Source organism: Fundulus heteroclitus, chromosome 5 (genome assembly GCF_011125445.2).
Source record: "Fundulus heteroclitus isolate FHET01 chromosome 5, MU-UCD_Fhet_4.1, whole genome shotgun sequence".
NCBI lineage: Eukaryota > Metazoa > Chordata > Actinopteri > Cyprinodontiformes > Fundulidae > Fundulus > Fundulus heteroclitus.
In genome coordinates this window covers 16,530,761-16,549,785 of record NC_046365.1, presented here as the reverse complement: position 1 = coordinate 16,549,785, position 19,025 = coordinate 16,530,761, and the positions used below count along the sequence as shown (strand labels likewise).

Here is a 19,025-nt window from a genome sequence, read left to right as displayed (position 1 = left end):
GCAGACTGGGTCAGGCCCATTTATGAACTCACAGGATCCCTTTACATCTTAAGTACATACATACACGTGTGCTTTGTTCTGAGAAAGACACTGATCTTCAGCCATGTTTTCTTACCGATTGCTTAACCTGAGATTTTGTTCGTTCACTACTTCCCCAAACTGTGAAGAGTTGAGACTGGTGGACGCTGTAAAGACCTCTATTTTGAGTTGGAAAACTTTCTCTAGTTTTTTTTTTTTTTAAATTTTAGTTTTGTATTGTTAGTTCAGATTAGTTTTTTTGTTGTTTGTCATTTGCACTGAATTTTGCTGAGGAGATAATTTCTAAACCAAAATTTTTGTTTTAGGGTAAATCTCTCTCAGCTGCACGTGCTTTCAAAAATATATATATATATATATAAAAAAAATGACCATACATTTCTGGAATCAAAGACGTTTGCTGTTTTCCTTTCAATTTCATACGCTAAATAGTCATGTTGCATTCACAGCGATGACCTGGCAAAGCTTTGGTTGTGGCGTCTTCTCGTTTTGGATTTGGTTTCAGGCTGCATCTCCTGTTTTTTCAGGTGCTGCTGCTGCTGCTGGACCCCGACTGAACAACAACCAGCTGTACAAATTCAGCTACACCACAGAGCTCCTGCTGGACAGAGCCCGGGGCTCAAAGGAGGGCAGCGCTGGCTACAGAATCTCAAGCGACGTGAACATTAACCTAGCTTGGAGAGATCCCAGCAACAAGGACGACCAGCTGATTCAGCTGGCTGTACGTGGGGCCCAAAAGCGACATGCATTTAGTCAAAAATAAGGTTTTCTTTCATAATAATAAAAAAAATTACATTTAATGCTTATCTCAAAAGAGGTTATTCTCTTTAACAGATTTCAAATGTGAGGATTGAGCCCGTGTCGCAGAGGTCGGAGAAGAACAACGTCCTCCACGGATCCACAGCCGAAAGCCTCTTGGGGAAAACCAAACTAGCAGCTCTGACGAAACCTTTCCTGGTGCATCTGAGAAATGGAAAGGTGAGAACATCAACATCACCACTTATTTACCATATCTGCAGTTGCGCTGCCTACAAATTTCCTGCAGTCGTATCAGACAAGGTTTTCCAGAAGACTTTTAGACCCTAGATATCATAACACGCCTTTTTACTAAAGCCAGAGAGTAATCTTAAGAAAGATTATCAGTGAGAGAAAATCACTGATATACAGGCATGTGCAAGAATGGAGGAAAGCCAGACAGTTGTCTTCAGAGCGTTATAAAGTTTTTACTATTTGTACTGTGGTAAAGCAATGATGCTGGCAGGGGAAATACCAGAAATGCGCGTGTGTTTATCAAAGGTCAGCCGCTTCACAAGATCAATGTCTGAATTTGTGAATGTGTCAGAGTGAAAGAGAGACTGTAGGGTGATGGAATGAACCTTCCGCTGAGGTAAAATAGCAGTGCATGGTGTCAGTGTCTTTAGGATAACCTGTCGTGTCCAGCTATACGGGGAAATCATAAATGGTGTTAACTTTAACGGAGGCCTCGATGGGGTCAGTGATAGATTTTGTAATTCAAATTGATTCATTATTATTCTAGATGTGCTCCGATCAGTACTTTCTGCTTAATTCCAGATCTCTGTTTAATGTAAAGTGCTGCTGATACCTTTTTGGTGTGTTCCAGATTATTGTCAACATCATATCATTGGATGATGCACAAGAACAACATTCACGATACTTTCTTTTAGAAATTCTGCCCTGAGCATTCAGATGTTATGTTATAATAAGCGGCCATGTCTCACCGTGTGCGTGGGAGAAGAGGTCTGAACGACTGCAGTGGAGACATTTTAAACTGTCTCTAGTACCTTATATTGGCAGAGTTAGCTTAATTTGAGATATATTAAAGATTTTTTTAGGTCAGTATACAGCACTTGTCGAATATGGATGCCCAGTGCCCCCCCCCACCCCCCCTTCCTCTCCCCATGGGTCTGGCTCTGCCTCATCCTCTCCCTCTCTGTTTCAGTGGGGCACTCTGAGGATACTCTGGAGGGGTGAATGTAGGGCTGGACGATATAGGGAAAAAAAAGCATATCGATAAAATAGAAATCATATTGATCGATATAGATAATTATCAATAAATTCAAAACATATATTTTAAGTGCAGTCCTGGCCATTTTATGTTGTTGCTTAGTGACCTATTTATAGATAAAGAACCCTTTATTCAATCAACTTTTTTACCAAAACTGCAATTATTTAAAAAAATGAAAAAGAACACATGATCTCTGAACTCTCTGAAGGGGGCGGAGCTTGGTTATTGGGTCTGGCATTATGATTGGTTGAGAGGATGTAATGGCTGTAATATTAACCTACATGATAGGCTAGTATGTAAAAGGAAGGATAACTGTTCTGTTGAACTTTTTATTGACCCTTTTTTTCTATCATCAGTATATATCGATCGATATATATTGTTATTGAATTATCGTCCAGGCCTCGGTAAATGTGTCCTTGTCTTTACAAGATATTCCATGACTTCTCATTCTGTGTGTCCAAAGTGACCTGCTGTCAGATTCCTAAACACGGAGGGAGACTGTTTGATTTTGCAACAGTGCAGTGTTGCCAGTGGCCTTCAGGGACACTAAACCTGAAAGATACAGGCCTATAGTGCACCCTAGTGGCTAAAGGTTACATAGTGCTGCTTTAACTGTGATTACAAAAAGATGGAACATTTTCCAAATCCAGCAATTCCATGTAGCAGTGCATCTGAAATGGAGTAGGGCTTGTGGAAAAGGGACAAATGAAATTTCGTCCTTCAGTAACATGGCCCACACTCAGATAGTGTTGTCAGCATAACGTGGTATGTCGTGTTCACTGAAAACAAAATAGACTCATGAGTTTCCTAATGGCCATTTGGTAATGAGCTGATCCCACTAAACAAATCACCAGATGCCTGTCACCAGCAGATTACTCTGTGCAACTATTTTAAAGTTAGAGAAAATGCATTATTTTCATTGTAAATTGCAATCTCATTTGGTAATTTGCAATTTAGATTAAGACAGTGTTTGCTTTGTCCTTTAAAAAACAAGCTAGAGGGTTTCTCCATCACCTCTAAATCTGCACTCTTTTTTTTTTAAGTCTGTATTCTGGATCTTCATGCATTTACTCTAAAACGCTCTAGAGGTTGGCTTGTTGGTCCTTCTTCAATACTTCAAGCAGTCAATGTGAGGAAGTCAATACTTCCTCACATTTTTAAACAAAATACAAATCAAAATGATTGTAATCTGTTATTCTCATCAGCACAGTTTGTTTAGGATGGACAGTGTACTTTGTTGTATTTGCCTATTTTATCTCTCATCTTTCTATGCAGAATATTACAAAACAGAGGTGGGGTTCTTCAGACTAGATATTTGTAAAGGATAAAAACACAGCAAAACAGCATCCCCTTTAGGAACTTTATAATGCTGTTAGCAGGAGAACATTTTGATCTGCTGGGGTGCTCTCTTCCACATTGCTCCAACGCTGCACTGCTCTGACAGTGGGATATTAGGGCAGGGAAGGACGAAGCCCTGAGTGGCAGCTGTTCACATGCACGTACACGCACACGCGCACATGGACGTGCACGCGCAGCCGGCCCGGCTATATAAACAAGAGACTGGAGAACAACATAGAGGGATGCAGTGTGACCTCATACCATAGTCCATTTGAAATATTACCTTTAGCTCGTCACACCTATTTTCAGTTCTTTCTATCTAAAATAAGGACATTTTGTTTATTGATCCCTTTAAGATGAAAAAGGAAATATATATTTTTTATATTTAATATCTAAACACTGATGATAAAAAAAAAATTATACCCAGGTAAGCAGCTGTGAAGCATTAAAATTCATTTGGAAATCATGCGTTGAAATTGAAAATCAGCCGAAGCGTTCCGACAATCTTGCAGGTAACAATTTGATCTTCCATCAGCTCTTACACCCTACTCATTTACAAAAGCTTTTTCTTTAAAACAAATGACACTGTTTAACTTCCTGTCCCCTCGAGTGCAGACAGTATAGAGCTGGTTTTAAGGTTTTCACTTAAAGAAACACAGCTGTTTGTCAGTGAATGAAGACAGTTGCGTTTCCACTGGTGTTGTTAGATTATTTATACCCGTGTCAGAGAGGGTAGGGGGAATAACGCACAGTAGCAGCAGACAGCCTATTTATGGAGATCCTATCTGATATTGTGGATGAGTACCAAAAATAAATATCAAACTGGAAAGGAATCATTGTAGGATGATGTAATTGGCTGCTCTCTACATTCATGTCCGGGACACTGTGTGTCACTAAGCTAAAGTGAACCCCTGTGTGGAGAAGTTTGTGGGGTGATCTTTTTGTTATTATGAACAGTAGCCTTTACACGGGTCCAAAGGGACTTGTGCACCTCCATAATCCCAGAGAAATCCTTCGTTTGACTCTCTGTAGCGTGTTTCATTTCGTTACCAAACTAAAGGCTGCTGGTGGGGGACAGGGCAAAAATATAATTGTGCTTAACAGTAAAATGGGTCCTTCTTTTCTGTTTCTTTGGTTTTTAGTTACCTTACATTACGCCGTAGCTCTTAAAAAACAGCATAAGCCCGACGGCAACAAACATCTATGTGCAAAATTCCTTTTTTTTTTTTTTTTTTTATACTAAAAAAAAATTATGAATTGTAAACACCATGCATGGAAAATCTGCTGTTGCTACATAAAGGTTTATATATAATTATAATATATTATTTATAATATAAATGGTTTTTAAAGCAGAAGAAAAAGGAGGTAAATGGGTTAAGATACATATGCTTGATGGCAAAGACCATCAACGAACACGATGTTTCTGCTTTGTCAGATCAGCAACATATTCGTCCCTCGTGATCTAAAACCTTAAAATGGTGATTTTCCACTTTTGTAACTTTGGGTCTCTGAGCAAGTAACAGTGGTACAGTTGTTTTAGCATTTCTAATTCCATGTATTCAGCACAGCAGTAATATAGTAGAAGTAGATTTTTAAAAAGATTTTAGATCTGCCTTACTACAGTATTCCCAGTTAATCTAGTTTTTAATTTTTCTCCTATTTTCTGACACCAGCCTATTACCGAATTCCCAGTAGCTTCAGTCACAGTCTCTATAGTTGACTGTAAAAAGACAGTAGTCTGGTTTACGCTGGCTAATTTGACAAACGGTCATTTAATTAAAATAAGAAAACACACTGTATGTGTGCATGTGCTGCCTGTGGAAGCGGTTTAGCTCAAACTTGGTTCTGTCAAAAACAATGCTATGATGCTGTGCTGGCTCCTAACACTGGCCACCTACGTAGTCCGTTACCATTAGATGTCCAGTAGCAAAATATGTTATAATGGTAATTGCCTTAAAGAGCACTTAAATATGGTTGATTACTTTTTATTCTTAGCCTTAGCTAGAAGTAAATGGCTGATCTTCTGACTCTATTAAGTAGCTATGAATGGCTCCTTCAGCAATTATAGGTGTTAATGCTGTGATAGTCTGAGTGTGTTTTTGATCTGGACTCCAGAGACTAGCGTATAATGTAAATAGTGTCTGATGTCAGAGCTATGCACACGTGTTTATGAACACAAACGTATCAACGGAAAATGACACCATGGATGCCTTTTGTGTAGTTTCTTTTCTCTGCAGCTCATTTATCCATAGGTCAAAATTTTGAGGTATATTTTTCCAAAGCATATTTTTTTTTTCTGTTTTTGACGAGTTGCTTTGTTTCTTTTACCCATCCCATACAGACTAAAGCATTCTACTCCTACTGGTCAGAACCGGCAAGCATCAAGAATTTGAAACGCGGCATCACCAGCTTACTGCAGTTTCAGATCCATACCGGGAAGGTTGTTGAGGTGAGGAGCACTGCCGTACCTTTTATCAGAGTTGATTTCCATATGTCTTTTTTTTTCTTTTTTTTTTTTAATGCTAGCAAATGGGTAAACAAATTGCAACGATGTCTTCAAACAGAATGATGTGTCTGGGAGGTGCACAGTTCAGTATCAAGCAACAGAAGGTCAAGTTACAAGAACCAAAATCCTGGAGTCGTGTAAGACTTCAGAGACTGGATTTACCACACATAGTACGGTTAGTCAGCATCCCGAGCAACTCAGCCTCTTATGGAATAAATGAAAACGTTGTGAACTATTTAACTGGCATCTGATTTCTCCCCCCCCCCCCCACACACACACACACATTCAGGTATTGGGTGTAAGCAGGAAGTCCAGTTCTGTTACAGTGTTTAAACTTGAAGATGGTTTCATCCAGTCAGCCGTGGCTGAAGAAGCTCACCTTTTGGCCGTTACTGCCCGCCGATCCGCTGCCGCTAAAATTGTATCCAGGTAACGTTGTAATTTAGGGTGATCTACAAGAAATCAAAATTTGTTTCAATTTTTATTTTATTTTATTTTTATCTCTGATTCATTTTCAATTGTTTTGAAACTGTCTGTAGAAAAGATAGGACAATTTTAGGTGCTTCATAATTAGCCCTATTTGCCTTGTGACTGGAAACTCCATGTGTGTGTGTGTGTTGCTGTTTCCCAGACAAACCCTGGTGCTGCTGGGCAAAGAGGCTGGACCCTTTGAGGTGGCTGGAAAAGATGTTGCCGGGGTTGTCAAGTCGATAGATGACAAACTGGCAGCTGTCGGGATTGTCCCAGAGAAGCTAAAAACCCAATGCAAAGGCTGTCCATCAGTGAGTACATGTTCTTTTTCACGCAATACATCTTCACTTGGTACTGATACACAGGGAGAGAGTTTGGTTTTTAAAGTGCTGGAAGATGTCTGCACTTGGTTCATCTGTTTACCAACCATAGAGAGCGGTGCCGCTCTAGTACATGGAAGCCAATAAGTGAAATTTCAAAACTTCCCTCAATGGTTTCATGTTGTAGAGCCAGAAAATGTCACTAAAAAAAAATAGTCTCAATCGACCTTTTCAATGTTTTTCCAAACGGGGAATTCATTTTGAAAGGCGAAATGCAGATGGAAGGACTATGTGTAGAAAAGTGACTTTCAGCAGTTTCTATTCACTGTTGCTACACTTTGCAAAACTGCTCCACAGCTGGCGTGTATGAAGCGATACAGCGACAGCTGATCGGAGAACAGATGGTGCTTTTAAATCCCCGGGTGGGGTGCCGGTCTATTAAATCTCCCTACTGCCTTCAGATGACATTTCCCGTGACTTCCTCTTCCACCTCACTGGACAAGTTGTGATATTAATTCTCGCCATATAAACTCACGAGCTATAGACTTTGCTATTAGTACTTTGTTCCTGGGTGAGCATTGTGAAATACACTGATGCCTGCATTCAGAGTCCCGTATGAAAGGTCATCACTCTTCTGCAAATCTCAGCTGTGTTATCGAGCTTTTTTTTTTTTTTCTTCTTCAGATATTGTTGAACTTGGGACATGGAAACAAAGTTTAGCACAACTGAAGAGGAAGAACCGTACAAATAAAATGCAAATGCTCCTCAATTAGCTTGTTGCCGCTGTATCCTAGTTTGAACGTTTGCTGTCGGCTCCTCATGATTTTGGCAGCAGCTATACAGCAATTTTAGTTTAATGCGCCGATTTTAAAAATAGGAGGCAATCTGATTCTTCTTCAGACCTATTCTTGTCTTTTATATATACAGTCCTTGACTGTGGGAAACGAGTCTTTGACAAAATGACCATTACACGCTATTGCTAATCAGATGCGGTGTATTTTTGTATTTGAAACACTGACTGAAGTTGATACGTCCTCTAATCCTTCTTTGCCCCCTGTGCTCCCCCCCTCTTAGCTCTTTGAACATTGGCAGGCGGCGCAGAAGCAGCTGGAGCCAGCGAGCCTGTCCAAAGCCGCGGCTCCTCGCAGCTTCCTGGGATTCATCCAGAGCATTCGGAAAGCGTCAAAGGGCGAGATCCTCAAAGTGCTGAAAAGTGCCAGCAAGACAATCCTGTAAACCAGATCCTCCCTACATTTTGCAGATTGCATTTCCCTACTTCTCACGTCTACTAGAAACATAATGTTTAAGGAGTTTGTGAACGCAACCTTGTCACCAAAGTCTGAACATTTGCCGCTTTTGTTTCCGCTTCCGTCAGACCTCAGGTGGTAGATGCGGTGACTTCTGCCCAAACCCCTGCATCTCTGGACGCCATGCTTGAGTTTCTTAACTTCACCGACGCCAAGGGTTTAGTTCTGCAGGAGCGTTTTCTCTACGCGTGCGGCTTCGCCTCGCATCCCAACGAGCGAATGCTCCAGGCTCTGCTGGTAAGTGTAACGTAGGGCTTTGACCTGTGTTCGCATTAGATGGATGAGTCTGATTTTAGATTTGAGTAATAGAGAGGAAAAATCAGATGGTAACATAAAACCCAATTTTCTTTAATCACCTGAGTTGTCCCTCATCACTGAATCTGGGTTCGGGAAATGCTCCGCCCGTAATTTACATTAGAACGAACAGTTCCTTCAGAAAACATGCATTCCTGATGAAATGTCTTCACATTTTGTTGTTTTACAGCCACAAATGCATAAAAAGTATTTTTTTTTTTTTTCATAGGCCGCCTTGGCTATGGTGAATAGCTGTAAAGCAAAAAAAAAAGGTTACATGAGTTTCCGATTATTTCAAATAAAACCTGAAAAGTGGGTCTCGCTGCTTTTAATCAGCCCCATAGAGCCAATAGTTTGGAGAACTTCCTTTCACCACAATTACACTCGGATCTCGTTTGAGGTTTGCGTTTTGAAGCTCTAAATGGGTTTTCGTCCTGGATTGGCTTGTATCAGGTCCGTAAATCATCCCATTGACTCCGACCGGCTTCCCTATCAAAGCCTTCTCCACAGCATGATGCTGCCACCACCACGTTTCACCAGAAAATAATAATAATTTGTGTCTCATCTCACTGGAGCAACCCGATCCATGTGTTTGTGGTGTCTCTGGCACGGTTTGTGGAAAATAGGGTAAATAGTGGGGTTATAATGGGTTTTCTTTCAGCAGTGGCTTTCATAAATAAAGGCCATATTTTAGGAGTGCAGGACTAACAGCTGCCCTGTCGACATGACCTCCCACCTTAGGTCTTGATCTCTGCAGCTCCTCCAGAGTGAACTTTGCCCAGCTTGTTGGTTTAGTTAGATGGCCATGTGTTAGTAGGTTTGTAGTACTGCCACTCTCCTTTCATTTTTGGTTGATTAATCCAACATTATTTGGTGATTTGATTTTACAACTGCTTTAAACTTCTCCGCAACGTTTCCTTAACCTGCCGGTGTTCCTCAGTTTTTGTTCACTAATGTTCTTCAATGGACCTCTGAGGCCCTCACAAAAAGCTGGATTATTCTCCTTCTATTTATACTTAACTAATTAAATTACCCTTAGGAGGTCTTTATTAACCAGTAAGATGATTTTTGTGCCCTGCGACAGACTGGCGACCTGTCCAGGGTGTACCCCGCCTCTCGCCCAATGACAGCTGGAGATGGGCACCAGCACCCCTCGCGACCCCACAGGGATAAGCGTGTTAGAAAATGGATGGATGGATGATTTTTGTGGTAATTGTTGGTGTTTGGAGTATCAAAGTAAAGGGTGCTGAACAGAAATTCACCTCATCCTTTTCAGATTTGTACGGGCTATTAAATTAAAAAATCACAAAATAACAAGAGAGGATAAGAAACTCCTTTATAGTCCCACAGTGGCAAAGACACAGAGTTACAGTTTATAGAAATGACAAAAAAAACAACAAAACAAGCTAATCTAATGTGAAGTTAGTTCTAAAGCAACAGAGAATGAGTTTTTCCGAGAAGGCAAAAATAAAAGTAAAAACAAATACAAGAGAAAGTATTGCACAATTATTGATAATACGGCATACACATTTTTTCCTTTTATTTCATAATTATACGCTTATCTGTGGTCTATCTCATTAAATCCCAATAGGTTATTAAAGTTTGTGGTCATCACACTTTAAAAAGGACGAAGGGGTTATGCGTACAACCCTAAGGTACGGTAAGAACAGTACTTTTTCAATGAGCTGCTGTAACAAGTCTATGTCTTCTCAGAACATTGCTAAAGGGAAGATCGGCAGCCCGGAGATCAAAGAGTCAGTGGTGATCATCATGGGCGCTCTGGTCCACAAGCTGTGTCTGAAAGGAAGCTGCGATTTACCGGTGAGCTTCCAAGAAAAATGGATATTCATTCCTTGTTATAAACGTGTGTACGGCGCCCCACCGTGTACGGTTCTTTCCCCCCAGATGCGTTTGAGATGACACTGACTCTAGTAAGTTTCCCTTTTCAGACGGTGGCGCAGGTGAAGAAGATGATTTTAGAAGGTCCCGAGAGCAGCCAGGCTGAGTCCGAGGTCCAGATGTACCTCCTGGCCCTGAAGAACTCTCTGCTCCCTGAGGCCATTCCCATTCTCACCAGGTTTGCAGAGTCAGAGGTGGGATCTTACAGCACCATCGCCCTTACCGCCCTGCAAAGATACGACGTGAGCCTCATCACCCCTGAGGTAAACCACAGCAAGCATCGCAGTTTATTTAATGTTTTTTTTTTTTTTTTACTCTCGCATGCAGGTCCACTGCAAAAAACGGAACTAAAAATAAGTAAAATGATCTTAAAATGTGTGTATTTTCCTTGATTTGAGCAGGTAAATAAGATGATCTGCCAATAGAATACGATTTTTGCACTTAAAATAGGAACAACTCACCTCCATCATCTTATTTCAAGTGCCTAGGATGTCTAATTATCTTATTTTAGGGATCAAAATACTCATTCCATTGGCAGATAATCTTATTTACCTGCTCAAATCTAGGACAAAAACACTAATTTTAAGAACATTTTACTTATTTTTAGATCAGTTTTTGCAGTGTACTCAAACCTTAACCTGTTTACTTTCCAGGTAAAACGGACCGTGAACAGGGTTTACCACCAGAACAGGCGGATCTATGAGAAGAATGTGAGGGCGGCGGCGGCCGACGTCATCCTCAGTAGCAACCCCTCACACATGGAGGTAAAAAATCTGCTGCTGTCCATCGGAGACCTGCCCCACGAGATGAACAAGTACATGCTGTCAAAGATCCAGGACATCCTTCGCTTCCAAATGCCTGCCAGGTGCGCCCAGCCTGACGACGCTGACAGACTAGGCCAATCTAAGGAACGTAAAGGTAGACCCGTATGGAGAACATAATAAAGTCTTATAACGCCGATGTGTTTCTTGCGTTCCTGCAGCAAAGTTATACGACAAGCTTTGAAGGACATGGTTTCCCACAACTACGACCGCTTTGCCAAAGTTGGGTCTTCGTCTTCATACTCGGGATTCATGGCCCGTAAGTAACAGGAGAAAAAGTTTTTTTTTTTTTCTTTCTTTATGTTGTACAGTGTGCTGCCAAGGTGTTCATAGCACTTTTTTTTTTCTTGCTCCTTGTTAAACCTCAATGTGTTCTGGGAATTTTACGTTCTAGCCAATCACAAAACTGCAAGTAACGGCAAGCCTTTTGCAGTAAATCTATACCAGTATTGAAGATCTTGAGACTGAAGTTTCTGGCCAATCTTCTTTGAAAAATGACAGAAAGTCAGTCGGATTAGATAGCAAGCGTCGGTGAACATCAGTTTTCAAGTCGTGCCGTAGATCTTAAATGGCATTTGGGCCTGGGCTTCTGATGCCTACATGCTTTGATATAAGCTGTTCCTTTGTTGGTCAGACATTACCCTCCTGGATGGTGAAGCTGGATTTTACTTATGGGTACTAGGCTGACAAATGCGTATAAGAGCCACACTTTTCAGATGTTTAACAGTAATAAAATTGAAAAACCATGTATCCGTTCCCACTTGATTAATCAGTGACTTTGTGCTGCTAAAATCCTTGTTAAATTCATAAGTTTTGGGTCTAAGCGTGAAACAAAAAACAGATAATGGATAACCTTTGTAAGCCACTGTTATGACGCCTGATAAAAGTTTTACTTGGTCTAGGAAAGTCAAAACTTACCACCATTTAAAAAAACAACAACATTTTACAGGGACATTTTATGTTATTATTTAATGACTAACAAAAAGTAAAGTTAAAAAAAAAAAACCCTGTTCCCACAGAATCTCCTGATGTGACCTCCACGTACAGTCTGGACATCTTGTACTCGGGCTCAGGGATCCTCAGGAGAAGCAACATGAATATTTATGGTTCAAGTCAAGGTTCAATGTTACATGGACTGCAGGTGCGCACACACAAGGACGCTGCAGACTGTTTGAAAACGATTTAGTCAAAAAGCTGGCTTGTGCTGCATATCTGCTGTGTTGAACCCTTTGTCTGAAAGGTGGCGATTGAGGCTCAGGGTCTGGAGTCCCTAATCGCCGCCACTCCTGACGAGGGGGAGGAGGACCTGGAGTCGTTTGCTGGTATGTCGGCTCTGCTCTTCGACGTTCAGCTGCGACCCGTCACGTTCTTCAAGGGTTACAGCGACCTCATGTCCAAAATGTTCTCTATGACCGGGGAGCCGATGAACGTGGTGAAGGGACTCATCCTGCTCACGGATCACTCTGAGGTACGCGGGCCTGACCCGAGTGGGTTTTTGTATTCTCAAGTCCGCAAACGACGGCCAGCATTCATGTAAAGTCAGCAGTCGCTGTTCACCACGTGCACATCTTTTTTTTAAATTTCTTTCTCTTAAGCAGTTCCAGATATAACGGAGTCAAATGTAACTCCGGCATCAGTGGAGGAAGATCAGAAAAGCCTTTCATAAAAAGCTTGCTTAACACGTGCACCATGAAGTGTCTGTTAAGTCACGAATATGTTGCATGTACATCCAGCTCCTCTCGCCACAGCTTTGGCACGTCTGTGCCAAGACCCCAGCAGCTCTAGCATTACAGACAACTGTGTCTGAAGGACTGAATAGCATCGCTTCAACAGTTCCATGAAGCCGTTGTTGTCCTATTTCTGAAAAGGAGGTTGTCCATTTTGACCTCTGTGCCCTAAGAAGTTGGCTAAACCTTTTACGGTTTAACACTCGCAAGGCAAATGTCGATCACACCGAGTTAGATGGTGCACTGCAAAAACGGAACTAAAAATAATTAACATTTTCTTAAAATTTGAGTCTTTTTCCTTGATTTGAGCACGTCAATAAGATGATCTGCCAATAGAATAAGATTTTTGCACTTAAAATAGGAACAATTTATCTCCATCTTATTTCAAGTGCAGTATGTCTAATTATCTTATTTCAGGGGTCAAAATACTCATTGCATTGGCAGATCATCTTATTTACCTGCTCAAATCTAGGACAAAAACACTAATTTTAAGAACATTTTACTTATTTTTACATCAGTTTTTGCAGTGTGCTGATTAGGTTCTGGCCACATTTAGTGGCATCCCAGGTGAAGATGTGGAAGAAGGCTTGAGATAAATGTGGCTTTTGTTATATCATCATCATCATGATTTCACACTAAAACGTGTCATTTATGTAAATGTATTTGTATAAATAGTATTTACCCTACTAAATAACTGAAACAAAAGATGTTTTCTACAAGTGTTGGTATGCCTGCTGTGACTTTCTACACTGCAAAAAGGGAACTAAAAGTAAGTAAAATGTTTTTGAAATTAGTGTATTTTCCTTGATTTGAACAGGTTAAAAGATATATATTCGCCAAAGGAATAAGATTTTTGCACTTAAAATATTTAACAATTAATCTCCATTATTTTATTTCAAGTGCAGGATAGCTAATAATCTTATTTTAGGGGTAAAGTACTCCACTGGCAAATAGTCTTATTTACCAGCTCAAGTCAAGGAAATATACAAGAAAATTTTACTTCCTTTTAGTTCCCTTTTTTCAGTGTACAGCCCCCTTGTACCAAAATGACAGTACTTGCCTTAGGCAGGAGCCTACAGAGGGAAGGATCTTACAGCATTTCTTTATGAACAAGCTCTCTAGATCGGCCTGGCTCCTTTCCTCTGCTCACCACACACCATTTTCAGGTCTGGACTCTGGGATTTCCATGGGAGAAGCTTATTTTTGTGTCACGTGGACCATTTCTGTATTGATTAGGCCATATGTCTTGGATCATTGTCATGCAGAAAGATCCATAATATCCGTTTCATGGTACTTCAACAAGTTTGTGCTGGGATGTACGCTAACAATCCTCCCAGAGAAACGGTCCCATATCGTCACAGGTGCCCCACAGTGCTAACCATTGTGCATGAGGTGATATTCTGTACATTCACCCTTTGCTTTGGCCAAGTGATATGATTACGGAATAGTGAACAGGCACGAACTGTAACAACCCTTATTTTTGAATGTCTAAACATCCAGTGTGGTGTAAATCCTTTTGATTTGTCGTCCTGCAGGTCATCCAGCTTCAGTCAGGTCTGAAGGCCAGTGCAGAGTTTCAAGGAGGCTTAGCCATTGATATTTCTGGAGGGATGGAGATAAGCCTGTGGTACCGAGAGTCTAAGACCAGCGTCAATAACAGGTACCAGTCAGAGATAATAATATGTACAACTTGCATCATCAGGGAGCAGGCGCAACGTATGTTTTGCTGTGTGTGTGTGTAGGTCCTGGCCAAAGTACAGTCACAGAAATGTCTGGATTAACTCACTAAGTCAAAGAAGTGCTATATGTGCCGTATGACGTAAGGCACCCGCAGGTCAAAGGCCTTGTTGACATTCAGACAATTCTTAGAAAACAATCTTGCTCCCTTGAAAGGGAGATAATTTTAGGAGATTCTGTCACTTGGTTGCGAAAGGATTTCCTTTTGATGCCGGATTTATCTGAGCTTTGGCGGGTCTATAAAGCCCGTCTGATTCATCCGTTCCACCGGCTCTCCGGGCATGCTCCAGGACTGCGCCTCTCGCCCGGATCCTCATCACATGTCGTGTGCCGGCGACGTCGGTTGCGTCTGCTCCTCTATTTTAAAAGTCGCTACGATTGACACGCGACGGTAGCTGCTGGAAATGGAGCACATCGTCACTTTGGAATCGGATGGCTCACGGCGTGGGACCTGTGAAGCGGGGCTCAGGAGGAACGCAAAAGACTTCAAACCCTGAAACACAGCTTCAGGGCTGGGCTGAATAATGCCACCGGGTGTGTCACTTTAAGTCTAATTTAGGCCACACACTGAATTCAGAAACACAATTTTTTTTTTTTAAATGTGCTAAATGACTGCATTCAGTGCAACGTCAGAGAGTCACTTAGGCAACGACTATAACATCCAGTCTGTCTCCATATTTCTTAACCACCATCATTGGAATTGGACCTCGCTATTGTTTGTGTGCATGCGAATGGCAGAGGCAGGTGAATGGAGCAGCATAGTTGTACCTCCTCAGTGCTGATAATAGACTGGATGGCTATCTATAGGGCAAGACCAAACCACACGGCCGTCTTTGCCAATCAGCGTCTCCCCGGGCAAAATTAGAGAGGTTTGTTCGGTAGTAGGAAACACTGTGAAGGAGTAGCCACTTGGTTTAGATTATTTGTGTCATTTTGAGTGCAGATGGTGCTTTAGGGCGGAGATTAATAGATCTGTTTAAGGCTTTCAGAGATCAAGACGCAGCCATCGAAGTGCGCGTAACACACATATATTCCCGTGTGTTTTAGGTCAACTGTAATGAACTTGACCCCTTCAGGTTTTTTTTTTTTTTTTTTTTTATAGCATAATAGGCATTCGCAGTGTTTTTATAGCCTTCCTAGCAGTTATTGTTATCATTTAAAAGAAGAGCTGTCACTTCAGATCTATTGTTTTTAAAGCTTAATTAAATCAATGGGGTTTGCTAGCTGCTACGGTGATTATGGCCGTTGGGAATGAATCTCAGTTGTTTGTGTTCGAACATAAAGGAGCATGTGATCCAGCAGAGCTTCTGCAGTAAAAACCGCTAGTTTAGCGCGATACAAACCCACACAAGTGTTGATTAATAGTTACACTATATTCCAAATGTCAGCCTTACTGAATACAAACCTGGGGGCTCAGCAACTCAACCCAGATCGGTTTGAGAAGGTTTTTCTGTCCCTTTCATAACTGGGTGTTAATTAATAGTTTCACTATATTCCAAATGTCCCTTTCTTAACTCTTAAAGCCAACCTGAGTAAGAACAAAAAGCAGTTTTTTTTTAGATCATGATTTGTCTTGTATTAAAGTTTGTTTGAAAGTGTATTTCTGGACGGGGGAGGGGTGCTTACTCATAGTATTCATGGTACTGTACAGCTGAGTGGTGTGTGTGTGTGTGTGTGTGTGTGTGTAAAGCCATATAATACATGTGGATTTGGCTTCAAAGAATTGTTGGTCTTTCAAGTGAGATCTTTCTGTAATCTAACTCCAACATGCGTTCCTGTTTTTCTTTTTAGAAAACAGAGCAACTAAGCTGTTTTATTGACCCGCTCTGTCACTATTCCCGATCTCATTGATTTCTCTGCGGTTCCGTTCTCTTTCCAGAGCCGCCTTAGTGGTCACTGGCAACGTAACGGTGGACATGGACTTCCTGAGGGCAGGCGTGGAGGTCAGCTTTGAAACAGAAGCCTCACTGGACTTCATCACCACAGTCCAGTTCTCCGAATACCCCTTCCTGGTGTGCATGCAGATGGACAAGGCTACCTTCCCTGTCAGGTAGGGATAAAAGAACAACCAAAAAAATATCTGACACCCTTAGCTAATGCAAACTTTACCTTATTGATATTTTTCTTTCTTCCTTTAGTGAATACTTCACCAGGTATGAGAGCATGCCATCGGGGAAGAGCGTTATGTCACGGAAGGGTAAAAAGCAGCTTGTGCCTGGCTCCGAGTTCCCTCTCCATCAGGAGAACTCCAACATGTGCAAACGGGTTTTTGAGCCCAGCTGGTAGAGAGGTACAGCAGGACGTTTGGACTACCGCAGGGTATGCCGCATTCAGAGACCGCTGTCACGTGCTTCCGCTGAAAAGGCTGGTCCCGATTCCTCAGGCAATGAAAGCTCATCAAGGGAAATGGCGAATGTTTTTAGCAAAAATATGCAACGTTTACATTCCTGTGAGTATTTAAAGGGGTGCAGATCATTTTGTCCCTTCACCGTTTTGTGCTTTTACATTTTTGGCCGTATTGTATCCAGCTAATCTACTGATAGTCTTCTGTAAGGAAATGTGTTATGTGGCTCCTATTAGAACGACGCACCACCGGGTGGATGCTCAGTTATTTAGTTTGATCGTATTTCAGAAGAGTGGAACGGCCCAAACAGAGACCAGAGCCACAATAAATGGAAGGAGTCGTAAAATAAAATGATCACAAAATAATACACTTGTCTTATACATGTGATTAGAGCATTTTTAGGATTATTTATCGCCATAATTCATCACAAGTACCGAACCAGGACAAAAAATAAACTGACATTTGATTATTAAGTACTTCTGGTGCGAAAAGATTTCCTTACAGGTGCGAAACAGAAGGAGGTTGGCAAAGTTGGCCGAAAAAATGAAGATATGAATCGGTGAAGGGGTGAAATGACGCAGCGTTTTATATTTAAGTCATTCTAATTGGATGTATTTGTCAGAAATTGGCGAACTTTTGCATATTGTGTTTTTTGGATTTCTTTGAAAATTGTATTTATGATGGGCACATACAAAAAGGTATATTTTGTTTCTGTAAGTACTTAGCATAAATAGTACAATTGACCCCCCCCCCATAAAGCTACATTAAGAAACAATTTGTAAATATTGGTGAAAGTGGGTAAAGGTGCCAGATAAGACATCAAGACCAAAAAATACACCTCTTTACTGTGATATTGTATTTTTAAAATAAATTAGCCAATGAGAATAAACCGTTTATTACAATATGTTGCTGTATCCCGAGCCACTGATGTGAAATAACTAATATTTGAGTAATGTTGTTAATTGTATTCGTCGTAATCTAGTTCATAATGCTGACAGACAAGATGAATATTGGTACATTGTTGTTTACTTTGTACTTGCAAGAATTGTGTTGTACATTTGAAATATAAAAAGGTGAATTCATCAACACTTAAATTTATTTAAATTTCTAAGTATGTGTTGCTGATTGGTTTGAAATTTGACTTATTGTTGGTGTCCATATTTAGGATTCAATTAAATGTATTTGTTGACAATAAAACGTGCTTGTCAAACATCCATCAACCTTTTCACATTTTACGCTGTGCTGGACCAACAGAGGGTTGTACGTAGCTGTGAAGTGGAAGGAAAAACGATGGGTAGATGCTTTAAAAACCAAACTGCCTTCAGATGTCATCTGATTGGTCGTTTCAGTCTTGGTATGAATTCCAATTCTGCGGAGGCCTCAGAGCTTTGTTGGAGAACATCAAGGAACTCAGCAGAGAGGTCGGGTAGCGCTGTACAATTCGTCATCTGGAAACAGAAAATCTTTTGCTTATAGGGAAAATGTGAACCAGTTTGAGATCAAAGTTGAACATCTTGGCTTGTAAGCAAAAGAAAATGTGCACACCAACCTGAACGCACCATCACTATTTTAAAGCTTAGTGGTTAAAGCATCATGCTGTGGGGATGCTTTTCTTCAGCAGCCATAAGGATGCTGGTCATAGTTGGTGGATGGAATTAAAAACCGCACACTGCTGGGGGTAAAACCTGTGAAAGGCTGCAAAACGCTTGGGACTTGGCAGGATGTTCAGCTCTCAGCAGGACGTCGCCCCTAAACTGTAGCCTGAGTCTTACACCTGAATTACTCACTCAGGTGTAAGGCCCAGTCAAGCTCACACCTTTGTGTAAGTTAAAAACTGGATAAACCTGAAAACTGATACTTCTAGATGTTCTCCATCCAATCTGAGTGAGTTTGAAAAAACTCAGAAAAAAAAACAACAGAAAAAGGGGCAAATTTGACTTAATCCAAAAGACTTGATGCTGTAATTTATGCAAAAAGGGAGTGTTGTTAGGCTGGCTGAACACAGACGCAAGCCACAATTTTATGATTTTAATTTGTGAAAAGTTTCACATTATGTTGGTCTGTAACATAAACCCCTGGTAAAACTCATATGCTTGTGGTTGTAACATAAAACAATATAAAACAGTTAACTAGGGGGTATGGCTACTTTTACAAAACACTGCAGTTCCTGTTTTCACAGAGTTTTAGTAAACCGTAAGC

At 40.9% G+C, this 19,025-nt stretch overlaps 1 protein-coding gene across 2 annotated transcripts in view; it reads left to right on the top strand.

Moving 5' to 3' along the window:
* LOC105915653 (microsomal triglyceride transfer protein) overlaps window positions 1–18,046 on the top strand; it is a 19,280-nt gene extending 1,234 nt beyond the window's left edge. Inside the window, exons 2-18 of one of the 2 annotated variants that reach the window (XM_036136996.1) lie at window positions 561–757; window positions 871–1,014; window positions 5,742–5,849; window positions 5,965–6,081; window positions 6,196–6,335; window positions 6,538–6,688; window positions 7,772–7,929; window positions 8,073–8,241; window positions 10,012–10,119; window positions 10,248–10,460; window positions 10,851–11,062; window positions 11,180–11,277; window positions 12,038–12,159; window positions 12,259–12,486; window positions 14,281–14,405; window positions 16,362–16,532; window positions 16,621–18,046. In XM_036136996.1, coding sequence (XP_035992889.1) covers window positions 561–757; window positions 871–1,014; window positions 5,742–5,849; window positions 5,965–6,081; window positions 6,196–6,335; window positions 6,538–6,688; window positions 7,772–7,929; window positions 8,073–8,241; window positions 10,012–10,119; window positions 10,248–10,460; window positions 10,851–11,062; window positions 11,180–11,277; window positions 12,038–12,159; window positions 12,259–12,486; window positions 14,281–14,405; window positions 16,362–16,532; window positions 16,621–16,768 — 2,609 coding nt within the window. In that variant the 3' untranslated portion in view covers window positions 16,769–18,046. The remainder of the gene's footprint in view (window positions 1–560; window positions 758–870; window positions 1,015–5,741; window positions 5,850–5,964; window positions 6,082–6,195; window positions 6,336–6,537; window positions 6,689–7,771; window positions 7,930–8,072; window positions 8,242–10,011; window positions 10,120–10,247; window positions 10,461–10,850; window positions 11,063–11,179; window positions 11,278–12,037; window positions 12,160–12,258; window positions 12,487–14,280; window positions 14,406–16,361; window positions 16,533–16,620) is intronic. The other variant, XM_012849837.3, reaches the window with a different exon arrangement.
* Window positions 18,047–19,025: the final 979 nt, after the last annotated feature.